Raw genomic sequence first — 15,621 nt, forward strand, 5'->3', positions numbered from 1 at the left:
GCTCCAACTTGTGCAAAGTCTGAAGGCTTTCGTTTGTGAACTGCAATTTTGAGATCGCACCACAAGTCTTCAATCAGATTCAGATCCGGAATCTGGTAGGCCACTGCAAAACCTGGATCTTCTTTTTGTCAAACCATGCTTTGGTTACTTTTGCACAGTGTTTTGTGTCATTATCCTGCTTAAAGTGGTAGCGTTGTCCATTTTCTTCCAAAATCTTCCTTCAATATGGACAAGGAACCCAGTGCCCGCCCTAGAGAAGCAGCTCCAAAGAATGATGCTCCCCCCACCATGCTTGATGGTAGGTATGGTGTTTGCCAGATCATTGGCAGTCCCTTCCATCCGCCAGACAAACGCCTTTCTGTTGAGGCCAAAAAGTTCAATTTTGGTCTCATCAGATCAAAGTACATGACTCCAGAATGCAGAACTCTTGTGAAGATGTCTGTTAACAAATTTTAATAGAGCTTTCAGATGACATTTTTAAGTAGTGGCTTTTTTCTGGCAATTCTGCCATACAGCCCCCTCTGTGCAAAACCTTCGATATTGTAGTCTTGTGCACATCCACTCCAGAGGCAGATACTGACCTTTGCAGGTCACCGAGAATAACCTTAGGATTTGCTCTTACTTCTCTGACTAGTTTTCTTGACATTATTTTAACAGGGCAGCCTGACCTACGCCGGATGACTATGCTTCCAGTTGTCTTCCACTTCGCTAGGATAGCCTTCACAGTGGACACACTGAGGCCTAGGAGCTTCGCAATCTTCTTGGCACCATTGCCATCTTTAAACTTCTTAATCACAGTGGTTCTCGAGTCATTAGAAAGTTCCCTTATCTTCATTTTTGTCAGTTTTTGAGGTTTCACCAAATAAGCCACTTGTACGGATTTCTCAGTTGTATGTTCATAAGAACTGGCCTAAATAATCAATTACTGTATAGACCAGTCAATAAACTAGAAGATTAATTGCTTGATTGTTTACACCTGTTTTCATTACCCTTATTGCATTGTTAACAATCATACAGTCTCCAAACTATATGGGGTTGAATATTTATTCAACAGCAGATTTCACGGATATGTTATTTTTTTTGCAGCAGAATTTGATTTTCAGGATTTTTTTAGTGAAAATGTATTGTCCAAGAGGCCCTTATTTATATGTAACAGTATGAAACTAAAGATGCATTTTCATAGAAAAATATTATAGGAAATTTAAACTTTGTCAAGGGGGTTCGAATACTTTTTCAACCCACTGTATTCCACTACTATTTAAACCAGTAAAATATATTTGGGTTCACTATATGTACTTGTGGCTTTACCATCACTGCCTATAATTAGTCAGTTTGAAAGTAGATGGGTTTCTTGCTGTTTTTTTTTTTGTTTTTTTTTTAAATGACTCGCACTGCCAAAAATTAAAGGTTAATTAAGATAAATTATTCCTGACAAACCAGAAGCCTTTTAGTTTTGTTCAGTCTGTTGCATACCAGCATTAATACCATAACCAATTCTGTTTATAGTGTGAAGAGTTTAAAAGAAAATTTATTACAGTTATATAATCATGTTACTTTGTCTTATCTATCTAAAGTTATACAAGGGTAAATAAACATGCAATGATATTCCATCTACCACAAGTTTTTGATAAAATCAGAAAAATGTTTATTGGTAATTCTAATAGAGCACAGGTTCAAAAAGCTACAAAGTGCTCAGAATACCAGTATCTTAATAAAGACTGTTCACCCCTAACCCATTAACAGCTGTGTTTGGTGTTCTCCCAGAAGGTCGTAAAGTGGAGAAGGACAAATAAATCTTAAATGCTTTTATCTCACTACTAGCACATAGACTTATCTTGCTCAACTGGAAGAATCCCAACCCCCCACCTTTAAGTCAGTGGGTAACTGATGTCCTGTACTATCTGAAATTGGAAAAAGAAATCAAATTGTCAGTCAGAGGATCTGTTCAATTTTTTTTTTTTTTTTTTTAATATGGCAGGATCTAATCAATACAGTTTTAGAATAAACTTCCATATTGGTGAAAATAATACTTGTGCTTCCTTGCTGCTTCAAAGATTTTCTTTGTTGGCTGGCTCTCCTCTCTTTTGGGTGGGGGTTGAACTTTGGTTTTGTTAAGTTTCATTTGATTGTAATTATTATTATTTGCTTTTAATAAATATTAATAAAATAAAAAAACAGACTGTCCTTTTTCAGAAATGGATAGCTACTTTTTATGTTTCTATACAGTAAATAGATTGGGGAAAAATATAATGGAATGTATAGTAAAATTAGAGGTGTGTATATATTACTTAAAAAATAAATAACTAAAACCACCCCGAGGAACTTTTTAGAACAGCCTACATAGAGAATAACTATGTACAGTACTAGGCTTGTGCCAATAAATAACATTGGCAACTGATAACTAATCACTTACAATAGCCAATGGAGATTACTTTGGTAATGATATGCAACATATGTTTGAACACATCCTAAATACCCAATTTACACAAGGCACTTTTATCCTAGTGGTATATGGATAGGCTGTAAATGCACTATACATGTGCAGTGGAACCTCGGTTTGCGAGCATAATTCGTTCCGGAAACGTGCTCGTAGTCCAAAGCACTCATATATCAAAGTGAATTTCCCCATAAGAAATAATGGAAACTCAGATGATTTGTTCCACAACCCAAAACTATTCATATAAAAATGATTAATACAAAATATAAAGTAAAAATACATAAAACAAATCAACCTGCACTTTACCTTTGAAAAGAATCATGGCTGGTGTGAGTGAGTTTCTAAACTCTTGTGGGATTGCACCCAACGGGACGACATGCGGAAGAGCATCCCAAAGCAATCGCAGTCTCCCAGTGCTGTAGCAGTTCACCGTAAAAGCAAATCTGAAAAGATCGCGGACATGCTATAAGCGCCTGCCATCGATGGGTGATACAAGGAACAAGGAACATTATAAATGCGCAGGGCCCTGCCTGACTGCTGTGCCTGTGTATAGGAGAGTGGCAGATCCCGCTACAATAAATAACCACGCTGTTGCTGTTTCAAGCTGAATAAAGGTGGTGTTGCTAAAGTACTGAGACTCAACTTCGTGTTTTAGGGTGCAAGACGGGGACTCGCATATCACATCACACACGCGTGCGCGAGCACCCACACACGAGCATGCGCGTGCGCACACACACTTACTGTACACACACACGCGAGCAAGCACATACACATACATATATACATACATACATACACACACACACAGAGTCACAATGCAGTAAACAGTATACGCTCGTACGGATGTTGACTATATGAGTGAGGCACGCCGACTCAATGGAGAATAGGAGACGATTGCCCACAATCCCGCAGCGAGAGAGAGAAGAACCATCAGCTCAGTTGTGATCACATGACGCTCAGCAGACAAAGCGTATACATACTACTCGTTCTGCAAGACCTCGCTCGTTTATCAAGTCAAAATTTATTAAAAATTTTTGCTCGTCTTGCAAAACACTCGTAAACCAAGTTACTCGCAAACCGAGGTTCCACTGTATTGTGTTTATACAAATTCATTCATTTTATTTCATTCATTTTTTTCCTTTGCAAAATGCAAATTAGTGTTACATTGTGTACATTTTTACTAATAATGAAGGCCCGTGGATTATTAACAGACAGATGAAGTTTGATTATGCTACAATAGTAGCAGCACTTATCTAAGCAAGTATGCTACAGTCAGTGAATTGGATCAAGAATGGTGGGATAGAATATTGTTTAAATCATACAGTCATGGCAACTGGCAGTCAAGTTTCCATACTTGTGAAAACTGCAGCCTCTACTGAGAAAATATGAGATTTTGAAAATGTATATCTGTCAAAAAGCGTACTGCATTGATGTTACAGTATGTTGCCACTGGTGCTGGCTTTAACATCTTGAGCAATGTTTTTGGAATAAGAAAAGGTTTAGTAAGACAATGAATTTGGGAAGTGTGTTACAGGTCTGGACAAGACATACATCAATCTCCCACGAGGGGAACAACTCCATGAAATCATGGATTACTCTGAAAGGAGATGAGGAATCCTCAGTGCAGCACTGCACCTGATAGGTCACATAGCCCAACATTTACTCCAAATTAATTTAATATTAATTATTATTACAACCAAAAAGGATGATGTCTTAGCAAAAAGGTAAATTTCTGCCATATGGGAAAGAGGCTTTCATTCAGTTTCCACCATTCACATGGACTAATACGTCCATCGGTTACTCCTTCCTCTAGATAACAAGTTATATGCACCTTTGCTCAATTTCTTACAATGAGGCTGACTGTTATTTTAGGCTTCCCAAGAAGAGGGCCCAAAGTAGTTTTTGTTATTACCTCCTTTTTCCTTCCTCTATTGGTCTTGATGGATGCTAGATGGTGATTTGTTTTGTTTGCCAGAAATCTGCCATTTCACTATCAGGTCTACTTGTTTTCCCTTTTCAATAGTGGATGTATTCATACATTCACCACTATACTGTGAATCTAGCACTGCTAATTAGTTCTAATATTATATTATATTACTATATATATCATCTTATTGTAAGTCTATTTGCTCCACTATCCCTTTATGATTAATGCTATTAGCAAGTATTTTGCTTTGAAGCCTAAATACAGCCAAAGTGGACAAATTGTTAGATAAAATGAAGTCAACCTTTTCATCCAAGCTTTTCTTTATTAAATAAGGAACTTCTCTAACTTGTTATAGTGCATGGATATTTACAATAAAGACCCAAACTGTAAATTATAGGAACTATCCATCCATCATCCAACCCGCTATATCCTAACTACAGGGTCACGAGGGTATGCTGGGGCCAATCCCAGCCAACACAGGGCACAAGGCAGGAAACAAACCCCGGGCAGGGCACCAGCCCACCGCAGTTATAGGAATTAAAGAATAACAATTTTGGCTTACTCAGTTAAAATAATTATGTCCCACTCTCAGTCTTAATCAGCAGTGTTTAACGGGATGATTAATCAAGAAAATGAAACATCTTCTCATCTGCATTTCAGCTGAAGCGGCTTGTGAATTTTTTTTGGAATCTCGACAAATGATCCAGACAGTTGTGGCTGAAATCATGGTTGGTCTACCTGATTTTGGCTTGGTAACAACATAACCCCTAACTTCCCACTTTTTTTTTTTTAATCGGAGTTTGAACACTACTGACTGGCATTTTCACATCTCCAGATATCTTTTTATAACCTTTTCCTGATTTATACAATCCAACAGCCTTTTCTTGCAGGTCCTTTGACAATAAACCATTACTTAAAAAGTCAGACCTTGACCCACATATACTAAATAATTATAGGCCTATTTCAAATTTACCGTTTCTCTCTAAAATACTAGAAAAAGTAGTCGCCAGTCAGCTTCAGACACACCTTACGCATTACAATTTATTTGAGAAATTCCAGTCTGGTTTTCGCACTGGCCATAGTACAGAAACGGCACTAACACGGGTTGTAAACAACATTCTGATATCCTCTGATGAAGGAAACTCCACTATAATTATGTTGTTGGACTTAAGTGCAGCGTTTGACACCATCGACCATTCTATTTTACTGCACAGGCTAGAAAATGATGTTGGGCTTACAGGCACCGTTCTTGCTTGGTTTAGTTCTTACTTACCAAATCGATTCCAATATGTACAGAAATGTGCTGACAGTACTCCATCATTATACACAGAAGTTCAATATGGTGTCCTGCAGGGCTCAGTACTGGGACCTTTACTGTTTTCACTTGACATGCTTCCACTGGGATCTCTCATTAGGAAACATAATGTTAATTTTCACTCGTATGCAGATGACACCCAGTTATACCTTTCATTTAAATCAAATGAAGTTTCTCCAATGTTGTCTTTAATTAGTTGTGCTAGCGAATTAAAGGAGTGGATGAATGAGAACTACTTGTCTTTAAATACAGATAAAACAGAGATGTTAATTGTTGGAGGGAATGATGCTGATCACAACAATATTTTGTCATCATTTAACTCCGTTGGAATCCCAGTCAATTTTACTGAATCAGCCCGCAATCTAGGAGTTACTGTATCTTTGACTCTAGCACGTCATTTAAAGCGCATATTACAAAGTTGTCCAAAACATGTTTCTTCCATCTTAAAAATGTTAGGAAATTAAGGCTTTTTTTAAATAAACAGGATTCTGAGAAACTAATTCATGCATTTATCTCTAGTAGGATTGACTACTGCAATGCGGTGTTCACTGGATGTTCAAACTGTTCTTTATACAGCCTCCAGTTAATCCAAAATGCGGCTGCAAGAATTATTACAAGAACAAGAAAATACGAACACATAACTCCAGTTCTTAAATCCGTACACTGGCTCCCGGTTAAGTTTAGGGCAGATTTCAAAATCCTTCTTTTAACATATAAAGCATTAAATGGTCGAGGTCCGGCTTACTTGTCTGAACTTATCATGACTTACAAACCTGAGCGCACATTAAGATCTCAAGATGCCGGTCTGCTTATGATTCCAAGGATTAATAAAATAACAGTGGGAGGTCGGGCTTTTAGTTACAGGGCCCCTAAACTGTGGAATGGTCTGCCTGCTACTATAAGAGATGCCCCTTCGGTCTCAGCTTTTAAATCCTGGCTGAAGACTCACTACTTCAGTTTAGCATATCCTGACTACAGCTGCTGATTAGCTGTACAGACTGCATCTCTGTTGTTAGTCATTAGCACTTAAACATAAGTAACATGACAGTTATAATTCTATAATAACCCTCACTTATTCTGTTTTTCTTCTCGGTACTCAAATGTGGCACTTGGTGCCATGGCCCACCTGCCAAGTTGTTTTGCCTGCCTAAGGAAAAGTCATCCCAGATGGAGGATCGCAGGAATCGTGGGAAAGAGGGGTCCTTTCATCGGATTGGCTGGCCCAGCACTGTTTCAGCCGTGGAATGGCCAAATGGGGGAGGAAGCTTGAAGGATGAGGTCTCCAGGACTCTACACAAATCCAAATCTTATTATGGGATATATCACCTACTGTTAAATTCTGCTCTGTACTTCTAAAATTTATATTTTTTATTTCTTACTATATTGAGGAATTGTTCTGTTCTGTGTACTGCATTGTATTGTATTGACCCCCTTCTTTTGACACCCACTGCACGCCCAACCTACCTGGAAAGGGGTCTCTCTTTGAACTGCCTTTCCCAAGGTTTCTTCCATTTTTTCCCTACAAGGTTTTTTTTGGGAGTTTTTCCTTGTCTTCTTAGAGAGTCAAGGCTTGGGGGGTTGTCAAGAGGCAGGGACTGTTAAAGCCCATTGCGGCACTTCCTGTGTGATTTTGGGCTATACAAAAATAAACTGTATTGTGTTGTAATTATTTTGCTTTCCCCATGGCTCAGTATCCAGCAAAGTCAGTGTAGCTCTGAATGAATTTAAATTGACTATTTATACACAGACACTGATTACAATAATAAAAAAATAAAAAAAAAACTTAAAGGTGTGGATATTCTCCCTTAATTACCTTTAATTTGAACCTGTGTGTATCAACTTGTGCATTTATTATCAGCCCTAACATTCAAGTGTATGTAAACTTTGATCATAATTTCAGTTATCATTATGATTTAAAATGCGCACATATAATTAAGTGATAATAAATTGCCTTACCTGAGCACACTCCCTAATTAAAAGGAAAGCTTTCAGCATGATTATTTATGTTTTGCAAACAGTGCCCAATATTAAACAAATTCTGCCAGGGTATGTAAACTTATCAGCACAACTGTATACACTGCAGCTACAAGACATTATCATTACTAGACTCTCTTGTATTTTGACATCTTGTCTTTAAGATTGATCTGTATTGCGTCTATGGTATATCTACCTGAATAATACAAAACAGAAACATGTAATAAAATCTTTAAAAGTATACTTTGAAATATGCTGCACGTGTCTTTTCACTCATACACACAAGCAAAAATGTGTTAAAATATAAGGTATGTAGTTTACAACAAATCAGCAAAATATTTTTAAAATCAAACATGGGCTCAGATAAGCAGTTTATATCTGTATAACAAACTCTGAAATGATTTAATGTAAAATATTTTAACTTTCTTGTCTGAATGTCAACTAACATGTGTACTGTACACATTGATATCTCACGGACAGTGGCGGCTCATAGCTAAAATTAGTGGGGGTGCTGCTCCATAAAATTTTTAGCCTTTGTTTTAAAATTGTGTAAAAGGAAACAAACATGTATAAAAAGAATATTTATTCAGAAACTTGATAAAATCCTAAAAGAACAAAATCAAACATTTCTTACTTACTATATCCTAAATTGTTACAGTTCAAGCTTGATCTATTCATTTAAAAATGAAATCTATTCTTCTCGTTTTAATTTGCGCGAAAAGATCAATAATTTTCTCCTTGATCTCTGGATGACAACTGAGGGAATTTTTCTCCATTGAAAGCAGGGGTCGGCACTGCGGAAGCGACAGTGCTCTCTCTCCCTCGCAGCCTCGCGTGCTGCTTCCTATATGCGCATGCGCACAACAGCCAAACACCACGCCTCTGGAACTGTGAAGCGCACAGTTCCATACAAAGATTATTGTATCTTTTTCATAAACTGGGGGATGTCTGCTGACATTAAGCTTAAGGATTATATATTGTACAAGTACAAAGAAAGAATTAAAGAAAAAAGGACTCATTATATTAAATGTTATCGATAATATCAAGTGGAAATAGGGGGTGCTGCAGTTCCACAGTGCCTATCCGCGAGCCGCCACTGCTCACGGACGAATACAAAGACTGTAATTAGGCTTAAGTCAAAATTCTTAGCAGCTATTAATTTATAACAAGAACATGTGATATTAAAACCAAAAAAGGAAGGGAAAAATGCAAGAGATAAAACAAAGTTCATAAGATCTGGCTAAATTCCACAATGGTATAAATCTGAACATCAATTATTCTTCTTGTAAAATTGAGAAGTTTCAGAAATTGAAAAATTTTACTGATTTAACTAATAGTCATGGTAACAAGAAAACTTTACTTACACTATAGTACACTCTGTATTGTCTTCTGACAAAAAGGGCATAAATTAATTAATAACAATATGTGAAAAAAGAAAAACAATCATATATCTAAAAAGATATAACTGAAGTTGACAACTACCCTTCTATGTTCCATTCTTTTCTACACAATTACCACTCACTGATTAGGATGCAACTTAAAATTAACAAGTTCTAGAACCGTAACAAAATCTAAACTCGTGTGCAGTTCCCCCAGCAAGGCCCAGTCATTGCCCTGTGAGACAGTACATTGTGAGCTCTCTGTTAGACTGTCTGTGTTCATCATGAACAAATTGGTACTTGTTGTGAGCAGCGAGAAGTGACCTGATTGGTCTCCATCCATCGCGAAGCATCCTGCAAGTGATTAAACTCGACGAAGGCGAATCCTCGGCTCTGACCTGGAGATACAGCATTCAGATACAGATACGCAGTGTATTAGTGTCAGTGTCAACCAGCCTCCTCTTTGAAGCACATATACAGTCACAGTAAAAACAAAAAGGAGAAAGAAAAAGAGCTAGATAGAAAAACAATGGCCTGTAATGAAAGGAACTGAACGTCTCTTACTTTAAAAATATTAACAGTGATGGGGAAAAGGAAAAAATACATAAAAAGATATTTTACTTAAAAATGTACACTTTTTATTATTCTGGACAGTGGCCAAACATTTAAGAGTTAACAAAGAAGTTAAGATTTTAGTTGTTACTTTAAAATGCTTTTTGTCTCATTCAGACCAAAAACTTGAAACAATAAAGCAGACTAGAATTGTTATTGTATCACTGCCAGTAAAATAAATAAAGCAACGAAAACAGCTAGAGAAAAAAGGAAATATTTTTAAGTATTTACCAACATAGCACAGGATATGTACTGACCAAATGGAAATAATAACTTGTGAATCAGAGTAAGTGAAAAAATATATCAATTAAATATTCTTTAATACTCTTTTATAAGACTTTATTTAAATAAACTTACACTTACTCTTGTACTACTTAGTCATTACAACATTTCATTTTAAAAATGCCAACATTTCCTTACCCGGGCAACTTTATGGGAATTAAAAATAGCAAGAGCATGTGGCTGAAAAGAGCATCCACAATAAAATGACTAGCTGGATTGTTGCGCCTGTCCATTTGAAAGAGTGTTAAATTACTATGATTCTTAACAAAACTACAACTTGAACAATTGTTTAAAATTCTTCCTAGATAAATGATCTGCAATTGGTATTGTTTCTACCTCAATTCAACAAAAACAAACTGCCGATAATGATTTCAATTATATTTTCCAGGAAACAAGAAAATTACAATGGTAACGATTTTATTTGAATTCATCAATTTATAACCAAAATATCTAAAATTATTAAGCTCAAGATGTATTAACATAGTTTAAGTAGGTATGGCTACTATTTTGATTCAATATTGATGGCTGATGAATTACTGCTGTTAAATATATAAAAAGGGGGTCCTCTTTAACACTAGAATTACCAGAGCCTACGAAAAAACTCGTAGATCCGGCCCACCTTAAATCGCTTCTTAAAACCTTTCTCACCTCTCCGCCAGCGTCTTTTGTCATCTAAATGTACTGATAAAGACAAGCTTCCAGCAGCCGGCTATTCCATCCCCCCAACGACTTAGAACGTAAACAAGCTTTTCCCAGCTAATGCCTTGATTGATTATCTGGGAGTGAAGTGGAGTTTTAGAGTAGAAATAATAAGATTGTTATTTGGAACACACGCATTTCATATGTGTTGCATTTCTACAGTAATCTGTGTAAACACATTGTTAAAACAGAAACGGTTTACAATATTCTAGTAGTAAATGACAAAATGTAGGCATAAACTATATAATGTATGAAGCCTGAAGTCCAAATATCAAAGAAACACTTTCACAAAAGGTACAAAAAAAAGCCACCACCAAAAAAACCCGTCTTAGTGTGAGACATTGACATGACTTAACTATCACTGCTTCCGTGGCGTAACAGTATCAGTCGCTGACTGGGAATCAGAAGGTCATGAGTTCGATCCTGCACAACTCCCATTTGAGAAGTGTTCTTATTTTCACTATTGTAGAATAAAAAGATACATTTGATTTCAGTCTGTAACAGCCGGTGTAATTTATGATATTTGTAAAGGTTAGCTTTATTTTTTTAAAATTCACTTTTCATTGTCTCAGTCGCGTTCAGGATCCATCCCTACCGCCCCCCACCTGACACTGCTGTTTTTACATAAAGACGCGCTAAAGTTCTGCAATGTATCACGATACATACGACCACGTGTTTTTTTCCCCCAGTATTGCCAGTCCCCACATGTTGCTGTATGCTGTTTCTTTTGTACTCCAGGACATGCAGAGGAGAGCATAGTAAAGAGCAGTAACTTCAGCGCTATATGCAATCATCAGACACTCCCCATCTGATGCTGTTTTCACATAAAGACGCGCTAAAGCTCTGCAGTGTACTTGTGACTGCATTGTCGTACCAATGCTTGCGAACTGAAGTGTCTGCATGCATTTTTCGTGGCATTATACGTGTATTTTTTGAGCATGCCCATGTAGCTCAAACACAGGAACATATGTTGATGTAAAAGTATAACAAAACAAGTGCACTTTTATTCAAGACTATAACCGAAGAAAAAAGAAAGCAAGTTACAGTAGGTGGAATGCTAAGAACTGCTGATTTCCATTCTGTGCTATATAACTGTTAACATTTGAATCTGATGATTGCATATAGCGCTGTCTGATTTAGTGTGCGCAAGAACATGCAGGTGGCCAGTTGCTGAGTGCTACAACACACATTTTAAAAAAAGAAAGAGACAAATATATGTGACGTTTTGAAGAAATAATTTTATGACGCGAATAGTACCAATCAGAAAACATCAGTCGAAGTAATGCAATATTATTTGAAAACGAACAGCGTCAGGTTGGGTGTGAAATTATACTGCCGCTGTTTGAGTCAGATCAGAAGCTGAATAAGCTGAATAAGCTGAAAAAGCTCCTGTTCTGACTCTAAGTAAAAAAGCATGAATTAATCAACAGAAATAACCGCAATTGACATTTTAAAGTTAACGATTTACAGTGCATACCAATTTATAAATTCAATGTCCGTTTGAGGAAAAAAAAAACACTTTCTTCAAAGCTGGGAATCGAACTCGCGTCTCTGTGGCACAGTAAGGCAGTGGTGCTCCAAGTCAGCAAACCGTCCTTATAACTTATTTTTTCAAGATCCATAACACACAGACAGACCGAGCACTGCGTAATACAGAGACAGACAGGCAGAGATATACAAATATACAGGGAAGGCACATGTACTGAAAGAAAAAAAAAAATCAACATGTGCGTTGTTTCTGCAGCACTGAATAAGCTCCCCCAATCTGACTCTCTAAGTAACAGCGCAAGTACAGACACAAATCAAGTGCATGTGTGTACTGTTTAATATTAACAAAAAGAGCAGCTTACTACTGAAAACGGCAAATATAGGAGTGAGTGGGGATCGAACCAGGACTCTTGATTACACTTGGTTTGTGTCTGTACTTGCGCTGTTACTTAGAGAGGCAGATCGGGGGACGGGTGATGTTAGAGCGGGTGAGCTCATTCAGTGCTGCAGAAACAATGCGCATGTTAATTTTTTTTTCTTTCAGTACATGTGCCTTCCCTGTTTGTTTGTATATCTCTGCCTGTCTGTCTCTGTATTACGCAGTGCTCTGTCTGTCTGTGTGTTATGGATCTTGAAAAAAATAAGTTATAAGGACAGTTGTTCATGTTAATTGCAGTCTCAATTGTTAAAAAAATATTTTAAAAGGAGCATCCCACATGAAAATATAGCGATCTCATTAACTGACAGTGCATACCAATTTACAAATTTTATGTCCGTTTGAGGTTAAAAAGAAAAAAAAGAAGTAACACTTTATCCCCAGCGGGGAATTGAACTCATGTTTGTGAGGCAGAGAAAAGCTACTCGGTCTGAGAGGCAAATCTTAGCGCGCTACGCCACAGAAGCTGTTATATGGTGTGTGAAGCTTTTGTAGAAGTGTTTATTTGATCTTAGGAACTCGGGCTTTACACATTCTATAGTTTATGCCTACATTTTGTAACATTTATTACTAAAATATGAAAAAGTTTCTGTTTTAGCAATGTGTTTACACAGATTACTGTAGAAACGGAACACGCATGAAATGCATGTATTCCAAATAGCGATCTATTATTTCTATTCTAAAACTCCAGCAGTTCAGTCACTCCCAGGTAATCAAACAAGGCATGAGTTGGGAAAACTTAGTGAACGTTCTGCGACGGTGGGGGATGGAATAGCCGGCTGCTCGCTGCTCCTCTTAATCGGCACATTTAGAAGACAAAAGAGAGGTGAGAATGGTTTTAAGGTGGGCCGGATCTACGAGTTTTTTCGTAGACTCTGGTAATTCTAGTGTTAAATGCTAATTTCTGAATTTTTATTTGAATTTACTTTAAGGACTAGCCAAGGCAAAGAGATGTTTAAAATTATAAATGATGCCCAAATGTCAAAACAGTACATTTCTTGCCACTGAATAGTAGTATTCATGGGGTTCAAATGAACCATTTTCTACTCAAATTAAAGAATATATAGATAAGTATACTGATTTTTCATGTGCTATCAGAATGAAATCTAAAATGCTTGCAGTTTAGACTAAAATATATAAGAAAAGGGAACCAGGAATATTATAGAAAAAATAATTGAAGAATAAGAAGAAACGGCATGGAGAAAAAGTCACTCCAACCACAAAGTTCGTGGATGGATAGGGAAAGAAGGAAATTTCAATACTGCTTTTCTCACCTGAAGATTTGTTCCTCATCAAACGCACATCCTTTGCCTGGATACCTTGTTCCTGGAGATGTAAGCGGATCTATAAATTAAAAGATTTATATTTAGACAATAATCATGAAGGAATTGGCTTGATACAGATAGTTGCAATCTAGGCCTTGTTAAGTTCAAAAAGTGAAAGACAGTTTTAAGAATATGGGATGGGCATTTTAAAATTTCAAAAATATGTCAAAACAAGCAGAAAATCATGTCATTTTCATACACACAACAGATAATGAAGCTACAAGGGATCAGAGCAATGAAACTAGAATATTTAAAAAATAGCAACTTCCTCTCTTGTCAACCTAGCTCACTGCCTTGAATGAGACTTAGTTTTCAATTTGACAGCATACATAAAGACCAAACATACAGAACATTCTAAACAAAACCTTTTTTCAATTATGTTTAATCCAAATATTTTTTATGCTTTTTTTTTTTTACTTTGAGTGTGAAGCTATGGTTTTCTCACCAACTCCTCAATCTTTTTGATTTCTTCCAGTTTTCAGCATTTTATTCCAAAACATGTTGGAGGCAAAACCTCTGCTTAGCTGTTTTAGTGGTGCATGACATCTATTACTTATAATGTGGGATCGTCCTGTACTGGAACATAAAATACTGCGTACCATACTGAATCAATAAGGGATCCGATTTGTCTCATATTTTCATATACATGGTTTTATATATACACTAGCTCTTCAAAGTGCAGAGAACTGCAAAACAGTTAAAATCAAACCAGTTATACAAGCAGAATGAAAATGTTTCATTTCTGTGGTGTGCTAACATTGCAGGCAGACAAGCTCGGTGAGCTCCATGAGACTGAGCCTCAGTGATGCTGCATTCACAAATTGATGGTAAAAAAAAAAAAGTCACATTGTGCAGTACAGCAGAACATCCAGAACAAGAAGATACATGCATTGTAAATATTACTATAGTGATATCTGCTAATCCAAGTCTGCCCATAAAAGAGGCTACTGAGGTACAACAAGGTGTAGGTCTGAGGGGAGGACAGAATTTCAGTGGATTAGCCCTGTCTCTGAGGGTTATCTGACTTGAAATAGCAAGTAGCTGGTGTTATGCATGTCTGAGCAGCTAAAGAACACATGATACAGAGTGGAATTGCTCAATTCTTTTTACCTCACTCATATATCACCCAAAGCAGACATGCGATGTTGGGGTTAAATATTTTTGTTACCTAAAGTAGCCTACATTACACTGGAGCCAAGAAAGTCTAGTCAATAATCAGTGCAAACTGATCATGCTAATATTTCCATCCATTTTGGCTGAAGTTTAAGATAGTTAAATTTATTATTTTTTTAATTCATAAATGATACATTCTATGATGACATGCAATTCAAAACATCTAAATAAATAGCTTTCATATAACCCTGTATAATCCATAACCATGGTATATATTTTTTAAAAATTCTAGTTTGTCCCAGTTTATGTTATCACCTTTCTTGATTTGAAATGGAGTAGTAATGACTGGTGAGGTATTCTTTTTTTCTCTTTGTTCAAGAGAATAAGTTTATTTTAATTACAAGTATGGGTATCTCTACTAGAAGAAAAAAATAATGCAAGGGAAAAAGCAGTTTGTAATTCAGCATATTTTATAATAAGTAACTGTATAACACGATTATTCATTATTTAGAAAAAAGTAACTAATGTAACTAAACTTAATTTTAAAAGTAGCATTTCCCAACACTGGCAGGCAAACTCCCTACCTGGAGTTTGCATGTTCTCCCTGTGTCTGCGTGGGTTTCCTCCGGGCACT

The 15,621-nt window shown here is 36.6% G+C and overlaps 1 protein-coding gene across 4 annotated transcripts in view; it reads right to left on the bottom strand.

The window, feature by feature from the left end:
• The window catches only part of rbm10 (RNA binding motif protein 10), a 395,465-nt gene that overhangs the window by 267,393 nt on the left and 112,451 nt on the right, over positions 1–15,621 (bottom strand). For 3 of the 4 annotated variants that reach the window (XM_051933536.1, XM_051933538.1, XM_051933535.1), the window contains exons 5-6: positions 13,824–13,893; positions 9,333–9,430 (exon numbers count right to left, since the gene is read on the bottom strand). In XM_051933536.1, coding sequence (XP_051789496.1) covers positions 9,333–9,430; positions 13,824–13,893 — 168 coding nt within the window. The remainder of the gene's footprint in view (positions 1–9,332; positions 9,431–13,823; positions 13,894–15,621) is intronic. The other variant, XM_051933537.1, reaches the window with a different exon arrangement.

Source organism: Erpetoichthys calabaricus, chromosome 11, assembly GCF_900747795.2.
Source record: "Erpetoichthys calabaricus chromosome 11, fErpCal1.3, whole genome shotgun sequence".
Classification (NCBI taxonomy): Eukaryota; Metazoa; Chordata; class Cladistia; order Polypteriformes; family Polypteridae; genus Erpetoichthys; species Erpetoichthys calabaricus.